The sequence below is a fragment of the Venturia canescens genome, chromosome 6, assembly GCF_019457755.1.
Source record: "Venturia canescens isolate UGA chromosome 6, ASM1945775v1, whole genome shotgun sequence".
Lineage (NCBI taxonomy): Eukaryota > Metazoa > Arthropoda > Insecta > Hymenoptera > Ichneumonidae > Venturia > Venturia canescens.
This window is the reverse complement of record NC_057426.1, coordinates 4,819,001-4,842,123: the sequence shown is the minus strand read 5'-3', so window position 1 is coordinate 4,842,123 and position 23,123 is coordinate 4,819,001. Positions and strand designations below refer to the sequence as shown.

The following is a 23,123-nucleotide window of genomic DNA, read 5'->3' as shown; positions in this document are numbered from 1 at the left end:
ACACACACACACACACGGGGAGCCCGCAGCTTGAAAAGATCCCAGAGCCAGAGAGCGTGGTACGTTCAGGTGCTCGTGAAATTCACCGTGGATGAACGATACTCTCCACGTCTTAGGCAACTATCGGTCCATCGAGGTCAGCTCACACGGGGAGTTGCACAAAGTGCCGACTTTGTGGTTTGTCTCGTATCGCCTTTGCTTCGATGCTTCTATTAACGTCGATACTTTTTTCCTCGCGTTATTTTCTCCCCTTTTTGTGCTCTCGTTCCTAAGACGATTATTTAAACTTTCAGTTTGAATTTGTGAGAACTCTGAGAGACGCTGCTACTCAAAAGGCCAGTAACGTTGTTCCCGCAACTTGGAACGTTAGTCGAGTATACGAAGGTTCTTCCAATGCCGACGATTTTGAGTTTAAAACTGAGAGAAAATCGTCCAATCTTGAGAACCGGAGAGCATTTCGCTTCTGCTGTTTAGAAACTATTTTCTTGATACTTGGTGCTGCTGGGACGCTGCGCCGCGTCTATTCTTCCAGGATTATTTGCTATCCCTTTTGAAGTTGGTAAGAGTACACGTATAACTCCCTGTTTCTTTATTCGAAATTGAGGCTCAATTTGCGACGAATTTGATAAAGACCATCGGAAGGAACGCGGTATACGGGACTCCGACACTATCGCAGCAAAGCAATTTTCAAAGTAATTTTCTCTCCGAGTAGAAAATAATGAGAATATACGATTAATGTTCTCACGCGTAACTAAAATTTGAACATTCTCTCGCTCGAAGTACTCCGCTATCAGCTCGCAACAACTCACTTGGTGGCGATGCTTTCTCGAAACAGAATGTGCCACCGTTTTCTAAACTCTGCCATTATATTTTAGAAGCGAATTTTGTAAATGAATATTTATTGTTTACCCTCAATTACCATTATTCCTTTTAGTCTTCACTTACCCTCCCAAAGTCGATGGTTAAGGTTAGTGTGTGCGTGTGTGTGTGTGTGTGTGGGAGAGCTCGATGTGGCGTATGAAAACGGACGCTCGCTCTTGATCTTTCTCGTCTCAAGCGAATCGAGATTATAAATATTGATCCTGCCAGGGCTGCTTTTGCGTTCTTCAACCTCGAGTGCACTTGCGACCCCACGGGTCCTTCTTCGAGTCCCGCATTTCTATTCTTCTTGTCGAGAGGGCGTTCTTCGAGGTCGAAATTGAAATCCGAGATACCCCTCCGCCTACTCCGTCGGCCTCGCTCTCCTTTTTTATTCTTGTGTCATTAAAAAGTAAAGAGGCACTAAGATATCACAAGGAAATTAAGGAGACAAAAGATGGATATCATCCTCCGGCTCAGGATGCTCAATGATAAAAGTTATTCCAACATATTCGTTGTGGAATATCTTCGATTCACAATCTTAGTAACAGTCTCGCAGTGTTGTTTAACCAAGTTACGAAATTTGAAGATTATTCACAATTTGTGAAGCCATGATCTTCCGAGGCCAAATATTCGAATATCGCGAACCACATCGATCGAACGACGCGACAAATTCTCATTTTCCCATCCATCACAAAAACCCTCGAATTTTCCTGAGAATCGTTACCGGATTAAAGGTATCCGGGCAGGAGTTAAGACTCAACGGGGGTCTCTCAGATTTTCAATAAGTTGCTGGGAAAAATGCTGGCTTTGTCGCAGTCTCGATGACGAAGGGGAAGGAGATAAGGGGAAGTAATATTTCGCGACCAATAATCATGCTTCGCTGGCTCAATTAACGAGAAGGGAAGCCGGTGCATGGTTACCCGGAGCCTCGCCCCTCCCCCTTCAATTATTATATATACCGACCACGAGTTTACCAGTCAGAAATCAGCGAAGAGTAAAGTTCTGGAGGAGTTGCAAGGAAATATATGTACGTGAGGATAGTGAAGATCGAGAGCGGTGGGATAGGCGAAATCCGATGGAATAAGGCTCGAGGCCTTGTTCATTCGTTCTTGACTCGATTCGGCTTAGTCGAAGATCACCACCGGCTTAAGACCGCCACACCAGCACCACCAGTTTCGCCAGAAGATCCATATCCTCCCTGCCTGTCCAGTTGCCACTTGCCAGCCTCGTACGGTTCCATCGTCTTTCCTGGCTAATTCCATTTCACCAGGAGATTTTCGTTAACTGCGTTATATATGCAGCATGGCGAACATGTGGTCGTTCCTACTCTCAACATGGATCTTTCTCTTGCTCCCTCCTTCTCCTCGCGTCCTTTGCTTGCTCCCTCTTTCTCACTCTTGATGTAATAACCACTGCGGTGTACATTCTAATTGTGATGATAACGCCTCGAGCTCTTTACAAACGACTTGATCAACGATTATTTAGTGGCCGCCGGATATTCTCCGGGTTCATTCGTTCGGTCGATCTTGCCCGAAGTAGTCGAGTCCGAGTCGCAGCATTTTGGATAAAATCGTTATTAGAAAAATACAATTCATATTTTCTCCGAGTTAAAAGGTTTCGAGTGACAGTTTTCAGTCGGCGCTGTACAAAACATGACACTGAAGTTTGCAACTTTGGAGTCCAACGAAACGATGTGAAAAAAACTCTCCAACAATTGCAGTAATTCTCCAATTCTGTGACCTGCATAATTTGCAGTTCGTTGTTTCTCAGTCTACATCAAGGATTCGTGATACAAAAAAACGCTGCAAACTTCAGCATATCGTATACAAAACATCATTTTCTAGTTTGGCTTCATCCTCTTTTTTGCCTTGTTGCTAATCGGTGGTGGATGATTTCATGCTCGATCAGTCCATCATTTTTTATTGTTTCGTCAAAAGTTTTTGGGAGTTTCTGAAAATCATCGAGGTGAATCCTCTCAGTGCGGAATAAAGTTTGCCTTCATCGGATGCAAATAGTTCGATTCAATAGCGAGCAGCTGTGTTATCGACCTAGCTTTGAAGGCATGCATTCCCTGGTTGCCTTGTTTGAAGAGTTACTTGTTGGGCGTAGCGCATCGTCGATTATTTGGCATAGCACTCGTGAAAAGGGCACGAGCCGTTTGGTTTAGAATAGTTGTATTAACACCGTGAGCGTGCGCAGAAATCTGAAGATAAAAGGCGAAGTTCGTCCATGATAAAATGTTGAAACTTTCCTTCTTCTTTTCTGCACTTTGCTGTCTCAGCCTCCTTTTCCCTCTTGCGGTTACTCTCCGCTTCACCTTTGAGTCTAGTTAGACTGCAGCGCGAGATCTTGTAACTGCAGCTCGTCCGAAATTGGAGTTCAATGAGTAGGAAGTTGGCAGGCGAGCGAGGTAATGACATTCTCAACGGGGAAGTCTGGCTGATTGAGTGGATCAGTACGTCGAGTGATTCTGGAAGGGCCGGCGCATGATCGCGCGAGGAAGCTCATCCCTTCCTGTGTGTGCCCGAAACACTTTGACCTCTGAACTCTCGGTACACTGATGTGGTGAAAAGCTAATACATTCCTACGAGCGTTCCGCGACGTGAATTGCTCGTGCATTCGTCATATAACTATGTACAGTGTGCTTCATGGGGAATTTACCCTCTTGAAAATTCCACAGCTTAATCTGATCAGTTAAACAGCGCTTCGATCACGTGCAACATATCAAAGACTCTCCGAAGCCCTTCAACAATTTCACCTCACCGATCCAATTAATCGAGACAAAATGTCTCGACTCTGGCAAATGATTAGATTGCATTGGAAACAAAAATCTCATTTAGCGAACTGAATCCACGATTGCGGGTGCACAACCCCAGCGGACCAACGGATTACGAAAAATAAAGTCGATCAAACGTTTCTTCCACATGAAGAGAAAGAGTATTTAATCTGTTTACCGAGTGAACTCATTTGGATCTCGATCCCGAGCTAGCGACCCATTATTCCAAACTCGTTCCGCAGACTTGGACGTTTTTCATTTGAAATTTTCAAATATTTCCTCAGAATGGAAAAAGGTGAGGAATTTATTGAAAAATTCAAACTTCGGTTGTTATTCGGCGGTGTTGATCAAATTTTACCGAGGACGTCGTCACGTTCCGTTCGAAGGTTCACCAATGAGAAATCGCCTTTAAATAGGACATACACAAAATCACTTGCGGAATCGCCTCTAATTAATAAGGTGGCAAGCACGTGACGCTCCTCCAGCGAATATTAGCCAATGTACGCGCGTAAAACAACGTTCGTCCTACTCGAAAATCTCTCACTGACAGGATTTTCGTTCTCGCAGTAGTTGCGGCGCACAGGAGGTCTCGCGGCTGTCTCACTCTTTGGCCATTCGTGTTCCCCCGACGTGACCTCTGTGGCCCTCGACGACGGTACCTCGTTATCGTACCACTGCCGTCGCGATCGAATGAGCCTAACTTTCATGAACAATCACCGGTGCTTTGTCCTCGGTAATTATTCAAATCGAGAGGTGCCTCGTACATACGCGCTCGGTCTCGTACCACATCTTCTCCCTCGTCTCGCTCTCTCCATCTTCTCTTTCTCCTTCCCTATCTCTTTCGCCCTCAACCACTGTCTCTTTCTCTCGTAACTCAAGAAATTGGCTCCGAGTTTAATCGAATTGCGCCAACAATCACTCGACTCTGTCTTATTCGTATTCCTCCACGAGATTATTATTATCTGCGATTCTAAGCGACATCCTAGCCTCCTCCATTTACAATCTACATCGCTATCACGGAAGAAAGCTTTCCCATATTTATTCAGTTCGATTGTGCTGAATAATGGCATTGTCGTCAATAATACTTTTTGTTCCCTCATTCTTCCAATGACGCAATTCAATGAATAAAAATACTTGGAACTATTCATAACGGAAGATTGAACGACGTTCAGTTTCAGATGAGTGTTGATTCGACAGCAGCTCCCATCAAAAATGATTTTCTCTTTCTCCCTTTTTCTGTCGTGGCTGTTGAGAATGGCTGTGAATCCTCACCATTCGGGAAAATACCTTTTTAAATACAGAAAGTTTTTTCATGCGATTTCGTGCCGATTTTATCGTGTTTGATGAGTTTCTCCGCAGAAGTTTACGAATCACATTTCATTCGATACTTATTCGGTTCCTCCATTTGTTTTTTTTTCTACGTCGCACGATATTTCAACGCTGAAAATCTAGGCGAAAGGTCGACTCATGGGCGTTTACTACCCCATCTTTTATGGGCTTATTGCTAATCAATATTATACTGACACGAAACATGCGACATGGTCAGGTTTATAGAAACTTTACAACCCCAGTCACGCCAACTGTTGACAGCCGTTATTCTGTGCTTTCTTTTAACTCTGATTTGGAATCTTTTAGTGCACAATTCGGTGGTCGGTTTTTTTCGTATGTTATAATTTAATGAGCAAAGTTTCTTTCTCCATCGAACGATCCAACTTCGATTGAAGAATTATTCAACAAACGTGAATCAGCCAAAGGGCTGATAACGCAAAAGATTATTTTATCATTCCGCAACGATTCCATACAATAGCAAAATAATGGATCTCCGATTCCGTGCTCGAGGCGAAACATGCAAGCGTGCAAATAGCGGAACTTTGAATGAATCTTTGATACATTCCAATTTATACAATCCAGGTCGAAGCGAATGAACCTTTGACACTTGCGAGCTTGTGGAGTTCAAGTGTCAATGAAACTTACAATTCTATTTTTCACCGCGCTCAATACAGTCTGAAATCACGGCACACGAGAACACTGGTGATTCAAAGTTTTTCAAATTTTTTTCATCACCTTCGTGTACACTTTCACGAATATTTAGTCTCAAAATCAAGCTCCAAGATCTTGGCGTCCTGGTGGAGAATTGCGAGGATATTCGGAGCGTCACAAAATAAAAATAAAGTCGCATGAAACGTCGTGGAAAGGGGAGCGAGACCGTCACAGTTTGCGTAGAATTTCGCAAGAACACGATCGAACGGCTCGAACCCTGACGATCGCTGCGACGAACATCCTTTTCAGTAAAATTATTTTCAGGCCCTGCGAACAGAGCTAGACACCTAAGCAAAGTTTATCAAAATAACCTGAATGAAGGCCACGGAAACAGACTTCCGCTGGAGGTGGGATTTCTCTTGTTCACGCAATAATGCTTGTCACGCCGAAAATTTGTCATCGACATCATTCACTCAATGAATATATACACTCCCATATTTCTGGAGTTTCGGAGTCGATTCAGAAATGGAATTACGAAATAAGCCGCTAATCATCGGATTATGATAGTTGAGAGCTTGAAATCTACTGGTCGGAGAGCTTTCATTCAACCATGGATGGTTCCAATTAGGAATCCGGTTTAGGATCATTACAGACTAAGGACTAGACGAGTTAATGAGTAGGATCGGTAAGTCTGAATAAGGGCACGTGCTAACATTGTTACAATTACTGAAACGAAATAAAAACTGTTATGCCTTTAATCTCGCGTTCAATTTCTATATTTTTTTGTCCTCACGTTTTTATAGTTTTCATGAAGCCTGCGGAGATTTTTCTCGTTGTTTTTTCTCTCGAATTTATTGAAGTTTGTTTTTCAGGCGGTTTTGACCGCGAATGAACCCGCAGTCAAGGTTCGATGTCGAAAACTCGATGCTTCATGGAAAAGGCACGATCAGCGATACCGTGCTGCAAAGAGCATTCCATGCCATTGCTATTCGTTACGCGGGGGCAATCGAAAATCGAGATGTAAATAAATAAAATCGTTTTTTTGATGACTCAGGAACTGTGTAGATTTGACGAAACATGATTTTTCATAACCGTTCAAAAGCTGATGGGATTTGCTAGAAATGAAGACTCGGGGTTTGAGCTTTGGAATATTTTTTGTTGTACGGTTCACTTAATCACAGAAAATATTCCATAAACTTTTGCAGAGTTTTCGAAAACTCATTATTTCGTAACGAATTTCCAATATCGAAAATTTTTCCAACGATTCATCTCGTCATCACATAACAACGTTACTAGTATTCGAATCGTTTTATTTGTTACAGAAAATACGAAAAAATACAATGGATTTTGCAACCGATCGGAGAAGTCCGAGTCCCAGTCCCGTAATCCTGTTAATTCTGACGCTGACGGGAACAATGGCGATCGGGACATTGGAGAAGTTACATGAAGGTAAGTGAATGCTTTCAAGTGGAACTTTTTATATTGGACGGTGATACGGAGCTGCGTTTGCACAATGAAATTTCTCTACAATGAGAAAAATTGATTTTCGTCGTGTGACGAAAACAGAGAAGATTTAATTTCTCATTTTTCTGTATTCAACTTGACTCTTGTCATTCTTCGACTTTTTCATTTTTACGATGTACAACAACGACAAATTTTCCTTCTTCTTGATGACGAAATAGTCTCGGAAACTCCTGGAGATAGACGACATTTCACGGTATAAAGCAATTCTTTTTATCAAATAACCAGAGCAGCAGCTCTGAAAAGTTGGGTTGCCTCGAATCTCGAGGCAGCAGGTTGATTGAAAGGCTTATGAATGCATAATTACAGTTATATCCGTGCAACCTTCATAATACACACGTTTATTCAGGCATTAGATAAGGAGCTGCTTTAAGACAAATTTATAATTTATAGCGTTGTCCCCGGCTCCTTATCCTGATCCTGCCACACTTGAATTTCATAAAAGATTCAAAAAAGTATTTCTGAAAAGTAGTGGAATAATAACGACCAAGATACATAAATGAGTATCTTTTTTTTATCAAAAACTGATTAACGTTGAGTAAAAATTATTCACGCTACTCGTTTAATCATTATTTTGAGCCGAAAATAAATATTTTCCATTCCTGAGCCAGTGTAATTCTCGAAAACCAAAGTTTTCCAAACAGCCAAGTATTGCCATGTAGAAATGTCAACTTAATTGAATCAGCCGGAATTAGTACGAGCTCGAAAGAAATGTCGGACGTCAAGGCTCTTGTCGAATCGCACAGCGCAAATAGATCGATAAGTCGAGCGGTTCTCCTCCGCAAATTATTTCACAGCACAAGTAATGCAATTTGCATAACAAATTGGGCGGCTCATGAGTAAATGAATCATTGGCATTCCGATATTAATGATGAAGGTTGGATGCGGTTGCGATGCCGAAGGGACGACATTAAGTCCGTGTATCGTATTTATACACGTCATATCTCCCGAGGATATCGCGAGATTCTCTCCAAATATATTCTCCCTCGAATCTCAGCAGTGATTTCATGAAATGCCCAAATATAATTACTTATGTATATGCGACTGTGCGATTTTGTGTGTTTAACGAACAATGCTTTATTTCGACGGCTAGCATTATTCCCCGTCCCGGCGATTCAACACTGGGAGGCTGTGTGCCCCTGCATGTGTCAGTACATTAATATTCCTCTGTGAAAATCTGTACATGTACATCTCGGAATGGGATTATAAATCTTTGCCAACGAGAGGCCACGTTCGAGTGTCGGTGAATGAATTTTTCTCCACCCTGGCGCGCCCAGTTCATCGTTCGCTGTACCGACTGATTGGAGGTGTCTGAACAAACGGAGCGTGTCCTTTGGCCCTGATCCTCTCTGTGTTGGGAGTGCCACCGGAAAGCTTTCTCAAGCTTACAGAATCCAATGTATATTCAACGTGAGCTCCTCGCTTCGCCGAGGCGTCACGCTTGTTAATACATTTGATGGGAGCGCATACATGCATGATATTAATTCAATGTATCGAATATTGTTAGAGCGAACGGCGGGCTCTATTCGTTCGAGGCAAATATATTAGATCGAGCGATTCATCGAATTTTTTACGAGCTTTTACCGAGCGAATATATGTTTCGGCTTCCGATTTTCCTGTTAACCGGGCGATTCAATATTCACATTTTCTTTTGTGAATTTCACAGTCCAACAGGGCGCCGATAAATTATTAATGAAAAGGATTTTACTGGAGCTTTCCGTTTTATTAAAGTTGCTAAGATTTTAATCCTCGATAATAACTTTCTGTATAGTTCTTCAAAAACAGAATTTTTCTGCTTCGATTTTAAATTGAGAAATCAAATTTTCGTAAGCACTTCAACTTCGCGTGACAAGCCGATGGCTTAATTCACTGAATTTTAGAAGCTTCGAGAAAAAGATTTTTTCGATAGTAACGAAGGATTTTATGCAAACGGTTTTTCGCTATTGTAGCGAGAAATTACGATCTGTTGAGGTCTTTCAATTTGATTTCACCTTCATGCTCTTATTCCATCAAATTTCGATGAAACCGCATGCTAACCAACGTCGTATTCGTTTCGAGCTCATCGAATTTTGGTCCTCGAGTCTCCCTTTGTGTTTCAATTGAAGCTAATCATTGATTGTTTCATCAATGATAGCATCATATGAAAATTACGCTTGCTAATTGGAACTTGGGGGCTAAATAGTTGAGCGGTTGGCTCAATGACACAACTTTTCATGAATTGATCACTCGATGATTAACTAAGAGTAATGTGATTATTGGGGTGAAGGGAATCATCCCAACTCGTAATTCAGTTGCGACCTTGAAAATATTTAGTCAGAATTTTGAATTACAGCATTGGGCGGAGCTTATCAATTTTATCTCCTTTTAAGTTGCCTGCTTTATAAGAATACCGTTAATATGTTGGTTCTGTTATTTGGAAATGATTATTTATATTGTTGCTCGAGAATCAAAATGATTTTCATTGGCAGATCGATACTTTCTGTAGAGCAAGACTGGCAAGATCATTCGTATCTCGTTGAGCACGTACCGTGAAAAAGTGTTTTAAAAATGTTCATTTAACTAGCGCAACTGTGACTAGGAACTGAAGTAATTTGCTGCCCATCGTACTAGAATAATCTGTCAGTGCATACGAAATATCTGGGCCGGCTATCCGGTTGATATTGTCATCGCTCCGCTCTCTTCCGACTTTCCATTCTTCGCGCGTCCCCTATCACGTGTATCTCTGGTGACATGCACCTACGCGACTACGCAGTAGGAACGCAGCGCATGCCCTTCTGGTCCATCTCCGTTTTATTTTCTCCCCCTTTTCCGTGCTCTTTCTATATATCGTGAGAGAAATATCGGAGCTGTGAAAATTTCTCTCTAAAATCGTAGCCGCTTTCAAGCGAGTGAGCGTCGTAGCGTTTCCGCTTCTGATACACGAAATACAGAGTCGGCTTTGATGTAACACGCTAGTTTCCACTTTCCTTGAATTTCGATCATTCAATACGCTTTTATGAGTGGAACGTCGAGTGTCGTTAAACGCAGGCTGTCAGGAGGAAAGAAAAACGAACGAGCGAATTTTTCGAGCCAATCTTCATGCTCAATTGAAACGCAACGAGTGCTGCTTGATCATTTAACGATCTCGTGAGCTAATGAACTTACTCAGAAAGAGCGGAGTCGTTAATAACAGCAAATTTTGTTAGCTCTTTAATGAGTTCGTTTCGATCGGATATTAATTGAACGATCAGCATCCGAGTTGGAAAATAAATGTGAAACGCCATGTTGCTAGGTTTTTTATAAACTCGCCTAACTCGGTACGAGCTCTGGCTCCAGATGAACGTCTCGCGGAGCACTTGAACGCTCCAAACGATTTTTGAAACACCTCGAATCGGTTTCAGCATCACCGATTATTTCACGTTGTAACTGACATTTTAACGAAAAAAAACGCTCTTAATGGTTCCCAAGAGCGTGTGTTAAGGGGTCGATTTTTCGTTGCGCTCTGCAGTGAGTGAAATCGAACAGTCGTTCCAAAGCGCGAAATCAGCCCCCTCACGAGCGCTTTCCGGGACCATCGGGGATGGTTTTTTTACAACTTGAGATAAATAGCAATGCCGAATGCGGCCTGGTTCATTCCAACAATGCGCCAGACTATAAACGGTCATGAAAAAAGACGATTCTAGTTCGTGAAGTATCAGAGAAAAAAAAATTGCGAGTTGGATTACTCCAAAAGTGACCTACAAACTGGGGAACACCGAGACATGAAATTTTAGACGATCCGATCAGGTTTTCATCAATTTTCCTGTGTCCCGGTACGGAGGGGACAACAAAATTATTACGAGAGTCCTCTGGTTTCCCAAAAAAAAAACGCTGCAAATTGAAACGTCCGTTTGAATTTCCTCGATAGAAAATAATGCGTTTGATTGTTATGAAACGAGCATGCGTTTGTGAAGATAATTTGATTGCTTTGCGATCAGCCTAAAAAAATTTGTTGGAATGTAACGATGAAGTAGAAGCGTAGCAACAAGCAGATTCGATTATCCCACATCGATATAAAAAATCTCAATATTTGTTTTCCTATCAGTATTTGCACGCGGTCCTCTCTATTGAGCTCGCAATCTGAATGCTCTTTAGTTACACCCAGCAGCGAATGGTTGAAAGTGAATTTATCTGGGTCAGGAAATTTACACGTGGAAGGAGGGGAAACGGTTTCACACGAGGAATCATCGTGGGAGTTATTTCCTGAATAAAACGTTAGCCGATGTGCCGAATCGGGTCCGAAGGAAATTTCGGAGCAGGAATTTTGAAAAAAATTCAATTTTCGCCATCTTATGACATGCATTTTGTTACACTCCCGTATATGAAAAGCCCCTAAACATCAAACTCTACAGACATATTCGTGCAACGAGTACGTATATAAATATGGACACGTATGGGGACGTAGAATCACTCGAAATGCTGCAGGTGACTGCTGCATAATTGACCTGGTGGCACTCTCGAGCGCAGTTCCCTTCCATTTCCGGTCTCTCGGGGCCGCTGCAACCGCGTTTGTAAAACTTTTCGTTCCGCCCTCTCTCTCTCTCTCTCTCTCTCTCTCTTTCTCTCTTGCTTTGCCACGGCGTGAATTCCCGACCGAGGAGAAGCGAAGCTTATGCCTTGGCAATTTATCAACGATCACGATGAAGAAGAAAGATAACGAAAGAGAGAGGGAGAGAGAGAAAGAGAGGACGAGGGAAGGATTTTCTCACAAGTATGGGTCAAGCAGCGACGCAGTGAGATAAAAAGGCGTTCATCTCGGTGCACGCAGTTATAGAACTAAAAGTTATTGAACGTCAGAAAGCAAAAGACCTGAATTTCTATCATTCAACACGTGAGATAATGTCTTCCTCGCCCGTTTTCTTCTCACCGCCGGTGAACATAACTATACACGTGTCCAAGGGCGATATGCCATGGCTCGTGCCTTTCTCTACGTGACACGACACATCCCCCGTTCGTATAATGAAGAAACTTCGCCACTACGGACCCAACTTTGCCAAAGCAAAACGTAAAAAGCAAAGGAGCGAGACAGATAAAAAATAGCTGCTTGGGAAAGACTGAAAGCGAAGAAAAAACGCGGTAGAAAGTATGAGGAGATAAAAAAAACGGTAGATCCTCGGTGAGAGCAACTTTCGAACGTTCTCCTTTTTCAAATTTTCTTCAAGTCATTATCTCCTCTGTAACTATATGGTTATGGCAAAGTACAAAATGAATTTCTAATAATTGAAGATAAGATTTTCTGGTATTTCATTGCAAGCTTCATTATTCGTTATTCACAATCATATTTCCAACTGAAATAACTTTTGAAAATCAAACAAATCTCTGCTCACTGTCCCAAGTGAAGTTCGCCGAATCTCACAATTAATTCCGACGCGAAAATGACGAATCCAGCGATGAAGAAAAAAAATAAGAAATAATTGAAGCGTTAGTCAATGTCGCAAAATAAAAATATGAAAGTACTAGAGATCGTGGGAGTCGAGAGGGTGAAACTTCACAAAGAAGAGACCGTCGTGGGAGTCGGTTTCCGGTCTGCTAGTTTTTTGTTTACCTTTGCTACAACGGAAGCGATATATGTGCGGAAGAGGAGGGAGGGAGAAAGGGGTTAAGTTGAAATGAAGTCGAGGTTGGAGGAAAAGTTTGGAAAAATTCATTGAAGCGACGCCAAGAAGTCTGTTGTCAGTGAAAAAGCGAGGAGGACGTGGGGAGTGCAAAATGGCGTACGATCGAGTCACGTTAGTCTTGTGTGCTTTATTTGTAGTCTTAGTGGCCCGCTGTGCAGTGCAAAATCTTCGGTAAAGAAAGAAAAAAACGAGCAACTTAGCGATAGAGACACCGTTTGTTTTTTCGATTCTTTCAAGTTCTCCTGCACACTTCTCCCTCCCTCGACCCGTCGATGCTCTCAAACTGATGGAAAATCCAAGAAAGTCCACTAACCCCGACGATCACATACGTCCGCCATTCTCTTCGGGGTTCCTTCCAAAAGTTTGCTTATTTAATTTCCCCCTTTTCGTATCTCTCACTCACGCGACTCCTCGGACAACTCTCAGCGCAGTGAATTCACATAATCCTCGTCTATACGGTTAGCCAATGGAGTTTGTTACTACAGTATATACGAACAACTATACCGGATGCTTCTCTATATATCTAATTCAATCATCGGACATGGCAAAAACAAAAGGACGATTGCTCCAGACACTTTTTCATCGTTGGTCCCGGCGCTATACGAGATGTGACCGATTGGATGAGCCCGTCATGCCAAAAAACCGTTATTTACTGTACAACGGTACCTAAAACAATAATCGTCAATGACTCGAAACAGGCATTTACCCAAAAGCGGGAATCGAAAATTTATCCCGTGATATTAGGAGCCTAAGAACGATTGCGAAATTGAAATTCGAGAAAAAAATCGAATTTCGCAGTGGTCGGCGTCCGTTCGCTTTCGCGAGGCCATTTTCCGTCGCCAGATCAAATCTGATGGAGTAAACAAAATCGGCATAAAAATCTCAATCGTTTCGTGTGTCCGAAGGTTAACATTTCGAGACAAAAATGGCGAGTTAAGTTTATTCAAATGTTCGTTCGAAAGTATATAAATATGAGAGGCTCGTGGACGGTGTGCCCGAAGGAAAACGAATATACTCGGGACTTTGTCAGATGAGGGTTTAGGGAGGATGAGGTATGGAGAGAGAAATGAAGAATGAAGGGTTAGGCTGTCCCAAAGATATGAGGAGAGGATTCAACCCTCATACTTTTAACGTCAATGTATATATAAGGACAATTCAGACATGGTCTCTGGAGTGTGTTCGTGTTCCTATGTATTTTGGCGTGATGGGAACGGAATGTTACTCTTATGCATACTCCCTGGATATATGTATATGTATAAGGTACGAGCGTATAATTCAGTTTTACCCAGAAACGACTCATTTATATGCGTTCGTTTGATTGAATCTCTTGCTCTCCTCACCCCCTCCCTGCCCCTCGATCCCTCTCTTTCTCTCTTTCTCATTCTCCGTCGCTGTTGCACACGCTCCTCTTTCGGTCCACCCACTTTTCCCTCGCTGAATTCTCTATTTATATATATATACTCGTGTCTCCGTACTCGCATATATAGATAGACGTTTGACGGCCTCTTCCCGGCCTCACGTTCACCCTCGAATCCCTCGTCAACCCCAACGCGGTTAGCTGTTTCAATTTCCCCTCGTCGAACTGCGCGAAACTGCAAAGGCGCGTTTTCCCTCTCGCTTTCTCTCTCTCTCTCTCTCTCTCTCTCTCTCTCGTGCTATGTCTGTCCTTTACTATATTCTGTTTATAGTGGTCATTCGCGGTTTGTACGAACGTACCTATACGAACCTACTATTTTCCATTATTTCTGCGACATCAATCTTCCAATGGTTCTTTTTTCCGAAAAAACGAACTCATTCAATTTTCACTAATATTCGAATAAAAGGTGCAAGATATACGAGCTCGCAGGCAAATCGTTCGTTCGGTATGAATGAATGAATTTTATTCTCCCTATATTCGAAGCTAATTCGTTAGTCAGGTTCAAGACAAACTGACGAATGAATGTATTTAATTATTATCTTCGTGCGGTTTTTGACCCCGAACTGTTGTCGAAAAACCAATTTTGGTCGTTTCGTTATTTGACGTTTCTGCTGGTAGGAAGAATTTTCGATTCGCTATTCGAAATGTTTGGACGAAGGGAAATTTCAAGGGACGCGGAAGCAGCTCGACTCGAAGCAAAAAAGTAACGAATTGAAGACAGAATCGAAACATTTTCCAAGCACTTCGCCGCACTCAACATACAAACATGAGGTTTCTTCGATTATTTGTCATTTTCAAAGCAGAGCTTCCAAGCAGAAACTTGTGCGGTGAATCGCGACCTCACCGCAGGTTATCAACAAAAGTTATTTCATTCTATTGGTTTCTGTGCACTGCTCGCGAAATAGCATGAGCAATGGCTCTGAGACATTTTCAGAATTTTTTCCAGAAACTCTCCTCGACGCAGAACATTTATTTCGAAATTTTATTCTGCGTGTTCGCTCATCCACAGTGCAGTACCACGTCGATCATCGTGAATAAATTTATCACATTTTTCCATAAAAAACTACAAATTTTCCTCAAACTCAGCGAATTGTCACGTTGCAACGAAGCATTATTGTAATTTTTCGCAAAAAAATATCGCCTCGTACCAGAAAATGGTTAATACGATGAAAAACGTAACAGAAACAGTTGTCACGCGTCTTTGTCCCTGTTCCATGCCCATGTGTTAAAATGCTACTTGAACTACTCATGATGAATCCGTGGGTTAATCGTGTGCATTCATACAGCCTTGACCAGACTAGAGACTCCGGGGGCTAATTGCTTCGGGTTAACATCGATTCTGCATGCGTTTGGTAAAACTACAAAAATCGCTTCTAACTGGGTGGAGAAATCCCCTAAAGCGAATTTATAATCAATGGGAATGGAGAGCGACGATTGATACAATCATCTCTCTCTCTTCTTCCATCTTGCTCCCTCTCCTCGCTCCCATCCTCGCCGCGCCCTGCATCGGAATACCATGACAAAATACCCCCCGGTTCTAGCCTACGAACCATCCGCCTCTTTCTCGCTTCCTCTATCTCTATTAACTCACCGATCGTTTGCTATATAGATCGTCTCTATATTTCGAGTGGATGCTTTGGAGCAAATGCTGCTGTAATCCCTCGTAATGCAGATAATGGCCGTTGGCATATACGCATCGACAATCAGCTGAATAATTACAGGACCTCTGGGTGCAAATGAAACCGGTACGCGTACAGTGCGAACGAAGCAGATATCGGTAGATATAGCCACGGATTAAAACTGCGTGGAATTAGCGCTGTCACGACGACAGATGCGAGGAACGGACTTGGATCTTTGCTATTTTACAACAAGCAAGTATAAATTTTCAGTTTCTCGATTTTTATTCTTTCGCTCCTTTTCCACGTTTATGAGTGCACTTCAGTGTTTTATTGTCTCGATTCCCAGTGCTGGCTATTTTCGTAACTAAATCGAAGTTCGTAGGTCAAAGAGCTGTGGAGGCCGGACGAAAAGAATTCGAACGAAAGTCGTGAAACGTTTGAATAATCCAAATGAAAATTGATCAGTGGCTTAAAGAGTCTGATGAGTGACCCGAGAAAAGTGAGGGCGGAGGTTTCTTTCCCCAACGTATTAGTTATTCCTGGCTACGCAGTTGAGCTGCGGGACTAATTTTCAACAACTTAATAAAAACGACGTGAGAGTTGAGCACGCAACAAAAAAAGCGACGTTTATAATTTTATACGCGAGAGAGGATCGCAGTAAGCAACGATATCAGCGTCGCACGGCGGAGCTGCGCGCGTCTACTGGAAAAAGAGAGGGTGGAATAAAAACAGGGAGGACCGAGCGCACGGCTACCCACATTGCAGTTCAAACTTTAAAGCTGCGTTTGCGAGGTGCTCGTCCGAGCGTTATTATTTCTATCCTCTTAAAAGCCCTAGCGGGTGACGATGAGAACAAGCGCTCGGGTTCCGGCTGCTTCTCGCTCGTCGTCGCGCGTCCTACGAGAAATGAATGCTCCTCTCGTCCGGCAGCCCCACTTCTCTACGCTCGTTAGCACATGTAGGTGAAGGAGCAAAAAAAGATGAGCGAAAATAGTGCCGATGGTGGTTATCGCCGCGGTTTTGGCAACACAACGGCGTCCTTAAAAACCTGGGGCTACAGAACGCCGAGCATCGAGTCTTTTCGATTCTTTATTCACGCCCAGCTCCATGCATACCATGAGCCGATACTGTGATCCCAATGATTCACCTCACCACGCTCCCCGTATTTCTTCCTTCCTTCGACCCTCGCTTTTGACCCCTCGCCTGGTACGCAAACACCTTAAACTTTCCGTCCTCGTACATCGGTGCAAAATTATCTTCCTTTATATTGCTTCGTTTATTAGCTCGTCGCAAAATGGTACGAGTGGCTTGCATGCGACTGGAAACAAAATTTTGTTGAACCTCAAGATTCTCTGTTTGACACGTTCGCCAAAATATTTTGTTCGCGCAACCAAATTGTTTGTCGTTTCAACAAATTTTCATTTCACTGGGAAAAAACATCTTTGCAGCTTTCGAAATTCTGTTGGCTGAATTTTGATCAAGACGAGCAACAAAATATTTCAATATTCCAACAAAATTTCGTTTCCGGTGCTTATTGGCTTATGCATTCATAGAAATGAGATAAAAAAACTGCTGTTGCAGTTGATTTTTACTTTATTAACACTCATTCGAAGCTTGTTGGAGATAACAACTAAAATGTTGAAATAAAAGAGAGAGTTAAATTACTCAACTTGATTTTTCCTTTCCTGGCTGCACGTAAGGCCTCGATAAACAACGATACATTGAGCCACTTCCATTGAAGTCGGTCGTCGTAGACGGTTCGATGAAACTTTCTGGAACCCCAATTCGCGTATTTTCCTAGATGGTTGAACTGAAATAATCGATATCGGATTAAATTCCCAGCAAATGAGAGCACGCGCTGCGTGGCTCGTTTGAGAGCACCTTGAGGGTCTTTGTCTCCGGCGAAGACAAAGCTCTCTCTCAGCATCGTCGGATCTTCTTTTATTTGTTTTCCCCTGTGCCGTATTACATTTGCGACGATATAATAACGGGACGCATGTAGAGGGTTAACGACGCTAGGGAACGTCAATGATGTGCGATGGAGCGGGATGCGCTCGAACGGTCTTCGTATCGAGGGTAAAAAAGGGATGGTCGTCGATGAAAAAGGGGTAGATACCGGTCCACACGGGACATAGCGTTAGGCGTTGATGTGTCGTTATTAGGCTCGTCATCAAAGTGTGCTCGGACGTGGATGATTATCGTACATCGTCTGGCCCAAGCCTATCACACGATCGGTGATACGCGAAGGGTGGGAGAAGTCTCCCTCACCTTTGGCCTCTGTATTAAGGGGGTTGATACATCGACGTAGACCATCCATAGACGAGGGAAGCTCGCACTAGTTGAAGCGGTTGCGCTCGGATCATCTCGTTAATGCAACAACGCGAATTAACGCGGCAGCGATACCTGAGATGGGAGAGAGAGAAAGAAAGGACGAGGGAAGGTGCGGAGAGACGGAGGAAAGATGATGGATGGATGCTAAATTGCATTGATTAAATCCAGCGTGACAGACCCTTCATGAAAAGAGACGGAAAATCGTATCAGCTTCGTATCACTCTTGAGCAGATCCAAAAGCACGAGATATGGTACGCGAGCGATCCTTTGCTGCAGCTCGAGACATAAGCGCCCGTAAGGCAGCAAACCCTTCCACTCTCAACTTTCTCTTCTTCGTGCTTTGTCCTTCCTCCGCTAAATGAGCTATAGGTCACTCGTCACTTTGATGATTACGCTCCTCCGCCCTCGACTGTCTTCTCTGCATATTTCACCCCATTACGAACTTGGATCTACTCTCCTCTTCCTGGAGCACCTGAGCCAAGATTCTTGAAAGAGTTGGCCTTCTGCTTGTCACTCCCCGAGCCCCGGATGCTCTTGAAGCGCACCGTATCGACTCGGCTGCCGCGAGGGCCGAACGGATCACGGAAAATAGTTCTGTTAGCAAAAATCTATTTGCTGCCCATTAGCCCCGAGGAATTATCGAGTCGAAGTAGTCTCGCTGAATCCCTGGTATGTCGACGCCCAACTCGCGAATCAGACGAACGAAAATCGGGGCTGAAAATGTACTTTTGCGAAAGTACGCAGTGCATTAAGGTCAACTGGGATTGTGTCACAGTGCAATAAAAACTTTGCCTCGCGGAGGGTGCAAAACGCGATTTATCCCGAACTCGATTCGAGGATCAAAGTGATGGATATTTTGGGAGGCTGCTTTGTGAGCTAGTTGAATACACTGCAAGCGCGATTGGTGAAGAAGCTTTGTCGTGATATCGAACGACAGCAGGTTTCTCTCCTTACAATGTTCATTAGCTATACGATGCAAGAGCGGGAGGGTTTCCCCCGAAATTCAGATAAGTCTTCTTGACGTCCTCGTACACGCTGTGAATGTGTGTGTCTCTGTGTTTGTACGTAGTAAGAAAGGATCGAGTTCGAAAACGTGTTACGGACTCTTTAAGCCGATTTCGCTAAACGAAGAAAGACGGCGACGGTGAGAGGGATGGACGGAGAAAAACGTTTGATGGGCCCCCGTCGCCTTTTCTTCATTCAGAATTTCTCGAGTAGATGATAAAAGTTGAACGGATCGAGGAGCACCGGAGGGCCGAGGAGCCTTTGGCAGCCTGCGGCGATCCTTCGATAAATAATTAATTTCTTATTTTCTCAACGAGCATATTTCGAGCTTGAGAAATTCACGGTCAAACAACGTCCCGTGAATCGCCCACTTTTCAATAACTCGAGCAATGCTTTATGCAAAAAATATTCGTTTGCAAATCTCCAGCATTTTTTGACTTTCCTGGAAACAGCTGTTGGGAAAATTCGAAAGTGATGCGGGCCTGCCCGGTGGATCCGCGCCCGAAGGAATTGCACGCTTTTCCTTCCGACTGTTACTTCCGTTTGAGCTGATTGTGGAGGACGAAGACGCGAAGGCTGAACATGTGTTGCCGTTCGGACCGTGGCCACAAATAGATATTAAGTATAATTCAGTGGAGCAGGGACCGAGGTCGCAGACGGAGTCACGAGCGACTGAGATATCCCGGGCGAAGAAGACATTAGCATTAGTGGCCATTTCGCCTCTCGCTCGAGAAAGGAATTGTGATGTTTTCTCGAACCCTCCGTCGTCGGAGAACTAAATCTTCGACCAGATGCTGCATTTTTTGGCTTTTCCTTTCCTCAGATTCGTACGAACGTTTATGTTTGGTCTCGATTTTTCCAATGTTTCGAGACTCTGGCTTAGAGACACTCAAAGGTGTTTTCACTAATATTGACGCTCAGAAAACTCGTTTAACCGCTTCCGATCTTCAGTTAAACCCTAGCGAATGATGAAACTTCGCAGCAACGCACGCAGCGCAGAAAAAAGTCTTAGAAGTGCGAGAACATTCGATTGTTATTCGTTCTTCGGGTGTGTTCTATATGCCAATGGCGGAATAACGCGGAGACCTTTCGATTTTATGCGAATGAATATTTAATAACGTAGTGCAACATAAAAATATCGTCTCGTATCTAGCTGCTCCAGTTCTTCTGCTTCGTTTTTTCTCTGGCCACTTTTTCCTTGACTTTTTTATGCTTTACCCTTCTGCGATCTGAGCTTCGTCGATAGCTCTTTCTTCCAAGGTGCTCCATACACTTGCCTCGTAGATGTACTTTGAGAGTATGTTGCACACATATCTCAACGTACACGTACGAAAATATCTTTATATACGAACGGCCTTAACAACGTTCGTGAGTTTTATGGAAATTATACGAGGGATCAAGTTCTTGGAAATGAATCTCCGAAATATCGCGCGGGTTTCCTCGTATAAAAAAATGCTTCGAATATCGATACTACGTTGGTTGCCGATCCGGCGAAAGAATCGGCCGACGAATTGTATGACTTTATGCATTGAATTCGAAAGAAACAGAAAGCGTGTATCAGGTCGATCGATGTCACGTGATCATCGTTCGATTATTTTTCATCAGCGATTATTTGGTGGAAAAGTGACGGGAGTATTCGGCAATGAAAAAAAAAATGGAAAAACATTTTTTTGGGTGTAAAATAACAATTTATGGGAACGAGAAAAAATGAGTGGAATATTGGGAAGCAAAAAGTTTCTCGGCGTTGATTTTTGCAGCGTCGAGCGCACTCTCATTCCGGGATTCGACAAATATCACAAACCGAGCTCTGCACTGTTACCGGAGTAGTTTGCACTTCTTTATTCTACACGCGAGAATATATTTGGGTGTTTCAAGAAAGGTCCCGACGTCTTAGCAAAAAGGTATAATGTTGGTTTCTCCGATGTCAACGAAGAGGCCGTGTATGCAGGGTCGACGCAGTCGAGTACGCTTCTGTATACACATATCGGTGATTTTCTTGCGAAGCTTATCTCAGCTTGGCGCAAGCTCGAGCTGGGATCGAGTTCATGCAATTCTAAACTATTTCAATGAAATGGGATTTGGCCTGCGTGGCTATACATGTATGTGGAGTGAAGAAGAAAAAGAAGAGAAAAAAGGCGCGAGGACCTCCGCACACACCGTCGTACACTTTTGATGCTCTCGGTCTTGTTCTCTTTTGTTCTAAAATTTTTACGACTTTTCTTTCCCTCTCTTATTCTCTCCTTTTCCTCACGAATTCGGTCTTACTTTTGTTTCACTCTCGTAGTCTCTCTCTCTCTCGTGGACAACAAAGGAAGTAGCCCTGAAGAAAAGTGGATGGTAGTGCACTACTCCAATTTTTTTTTCCTCACACCACACCGCAATCCTTTTTCCACCTTCGTCTTTCCTGCTGTGCTTTCTTCATACCCCTTTACCGTTTTTCCATTCGCTTCTCCTCCGCGCCTTATACATATTCGCTCCTTTTCAGAGCGTTCCTCCTACCGATTCTCCTACTTTTCTTTCGCTCCCTCCCACCACCTTGAGCATCGATCCCTCCCCTCGAGGCTGACATAAATTTTTTCCTTCGATTTCTTCATCGTCTTTTGCCTCTCTCCACCCGTTTGATCGTTGCGTCGTTGTCTCTATAATTTCCTACGGTGCTTCTTCCTCTTCCCCGACTTTCCGAAGTCATCGATACTCGATCCAGCTTTTCCTTTCTAATTTCGTTTCAACAGGTTGATAAAGCTTTCAGTAAACTTCTCGCTAATTCTGTGTGTCACTGAAACGTCGAAAGACCACAGGATTTTATAAAATATATCGCCAGATGTATTATCGCCGGTTTTACATGCTGGAAAAACGACTTGTATCCGGGCGCACTTGGTGTACCGTCTTCCTCGAGCGGGCGTTTCGCCCCGTGCTTATATTCTGTTGCTGATACACTCGCCTCGGCGTCGGAACTTTCTTCTTATTTCGCTCTGCTCAGCTAACTTTGAGGGGTTTTTTTCACATTAGCATATCGACTTATTCATACACCCCGACGAACTCTCGCTCCTCGTGGCTTCGCCGTCCTCGTCGCCGTCGTTGTCGTTCGCCTTTGCGTGTTATATACATCGCGAGCTTCCTCTACAGGTCCCCTTCGGTGTGTAGCACGGTCCTTTTCTCCTTCTTCTTCTTCTTCTTCTTCTGCTTCTTCTTTCACTTTTTTTTTCTATATTACTCTATCACGACAGGGAGAAACGTGTACGACATACTTCCGCGATACTTCTCATTCGTGACTCGCTCTTTGATAGCCTCGTCATCCTACAACGCGAACAACGACCAACCCACCCGCCCGCCCCAACGATTTCTCTTACGTTTTTGTACTCGATGGAGTTAGCTCCGCGCTCGCTTTCCAAACAGATCCAAAGAAAAATCCCGCTTGATTCTAACTTTCATAAAAATTTAAATGCCCCCACATTTGTAGCAGGATCAAAATTGCTTCTCATTTTCGTAATGACTGTCGTAAAAGTCATTCGGATAAAGCATGAATAGAAATTTCTGATCAATTCGACGATCGTTTATTCCTGGCCTCGCGTATAGATGCGATCACTTCCCTTCATTTCTTCGCTCAAACTTCGTTGTTGCTCAATAATGAAATTCATTCATGTGTCGACGACTTCGCACTGATTGGAAAAGTTATCTGAGATTTCAAAACGATTTCGTACGAAATTCAGCCAAAGTTCAGAGCACGGTTCTTCACGTTGCAACGAAAACTTGTGCAGTTTGACAAATTTCTAGGTTATTTCAATTGAAGCAACTATCAAAATAATCATTCATTGATGATTGAACGAGACGGTTAAATTGAGAGACGCGGTAGCGGCTCGATGCCAAGTATTGAAACAAAAAGTCAGCCCGAGCCCTGCAGCACTTTCATATCCGCGCGAACACGCCGCTTTTATGACGTCAAAGCGTTTTCAAATCGCTCCCATGGACGAACTCCG

At 43.3% G+C, this 23,123-nt stretch overlaps 1 protein-coding gene across 6 annotated transcripts in view; it reads left to right on the top strand.

Annotated features, from left to right (window-relative positions):
* Sema2a (Semaphorin 2a) overlaps positions 1 to 23,123 on the top strand; it is a 268,372-nt gene that overhangs the window by 110,966 nt on the left and 134,283 nt on the right. For all 6 annotated transcript variants that reach the window (XM_043422285.1, XM_043422283.1, XM_043422286.1 and 3 more), the window contains one exon: positions 6,940 to 7,066. In XM_043422285.1, coding sequence (XP_043278220.1) covers positions 6,940 to 7,066 — 127 coding nt within the window. The remainder of the gene's footprint in view (positions 1 to 6,939; positions 7,067 to 23,123) is intronic.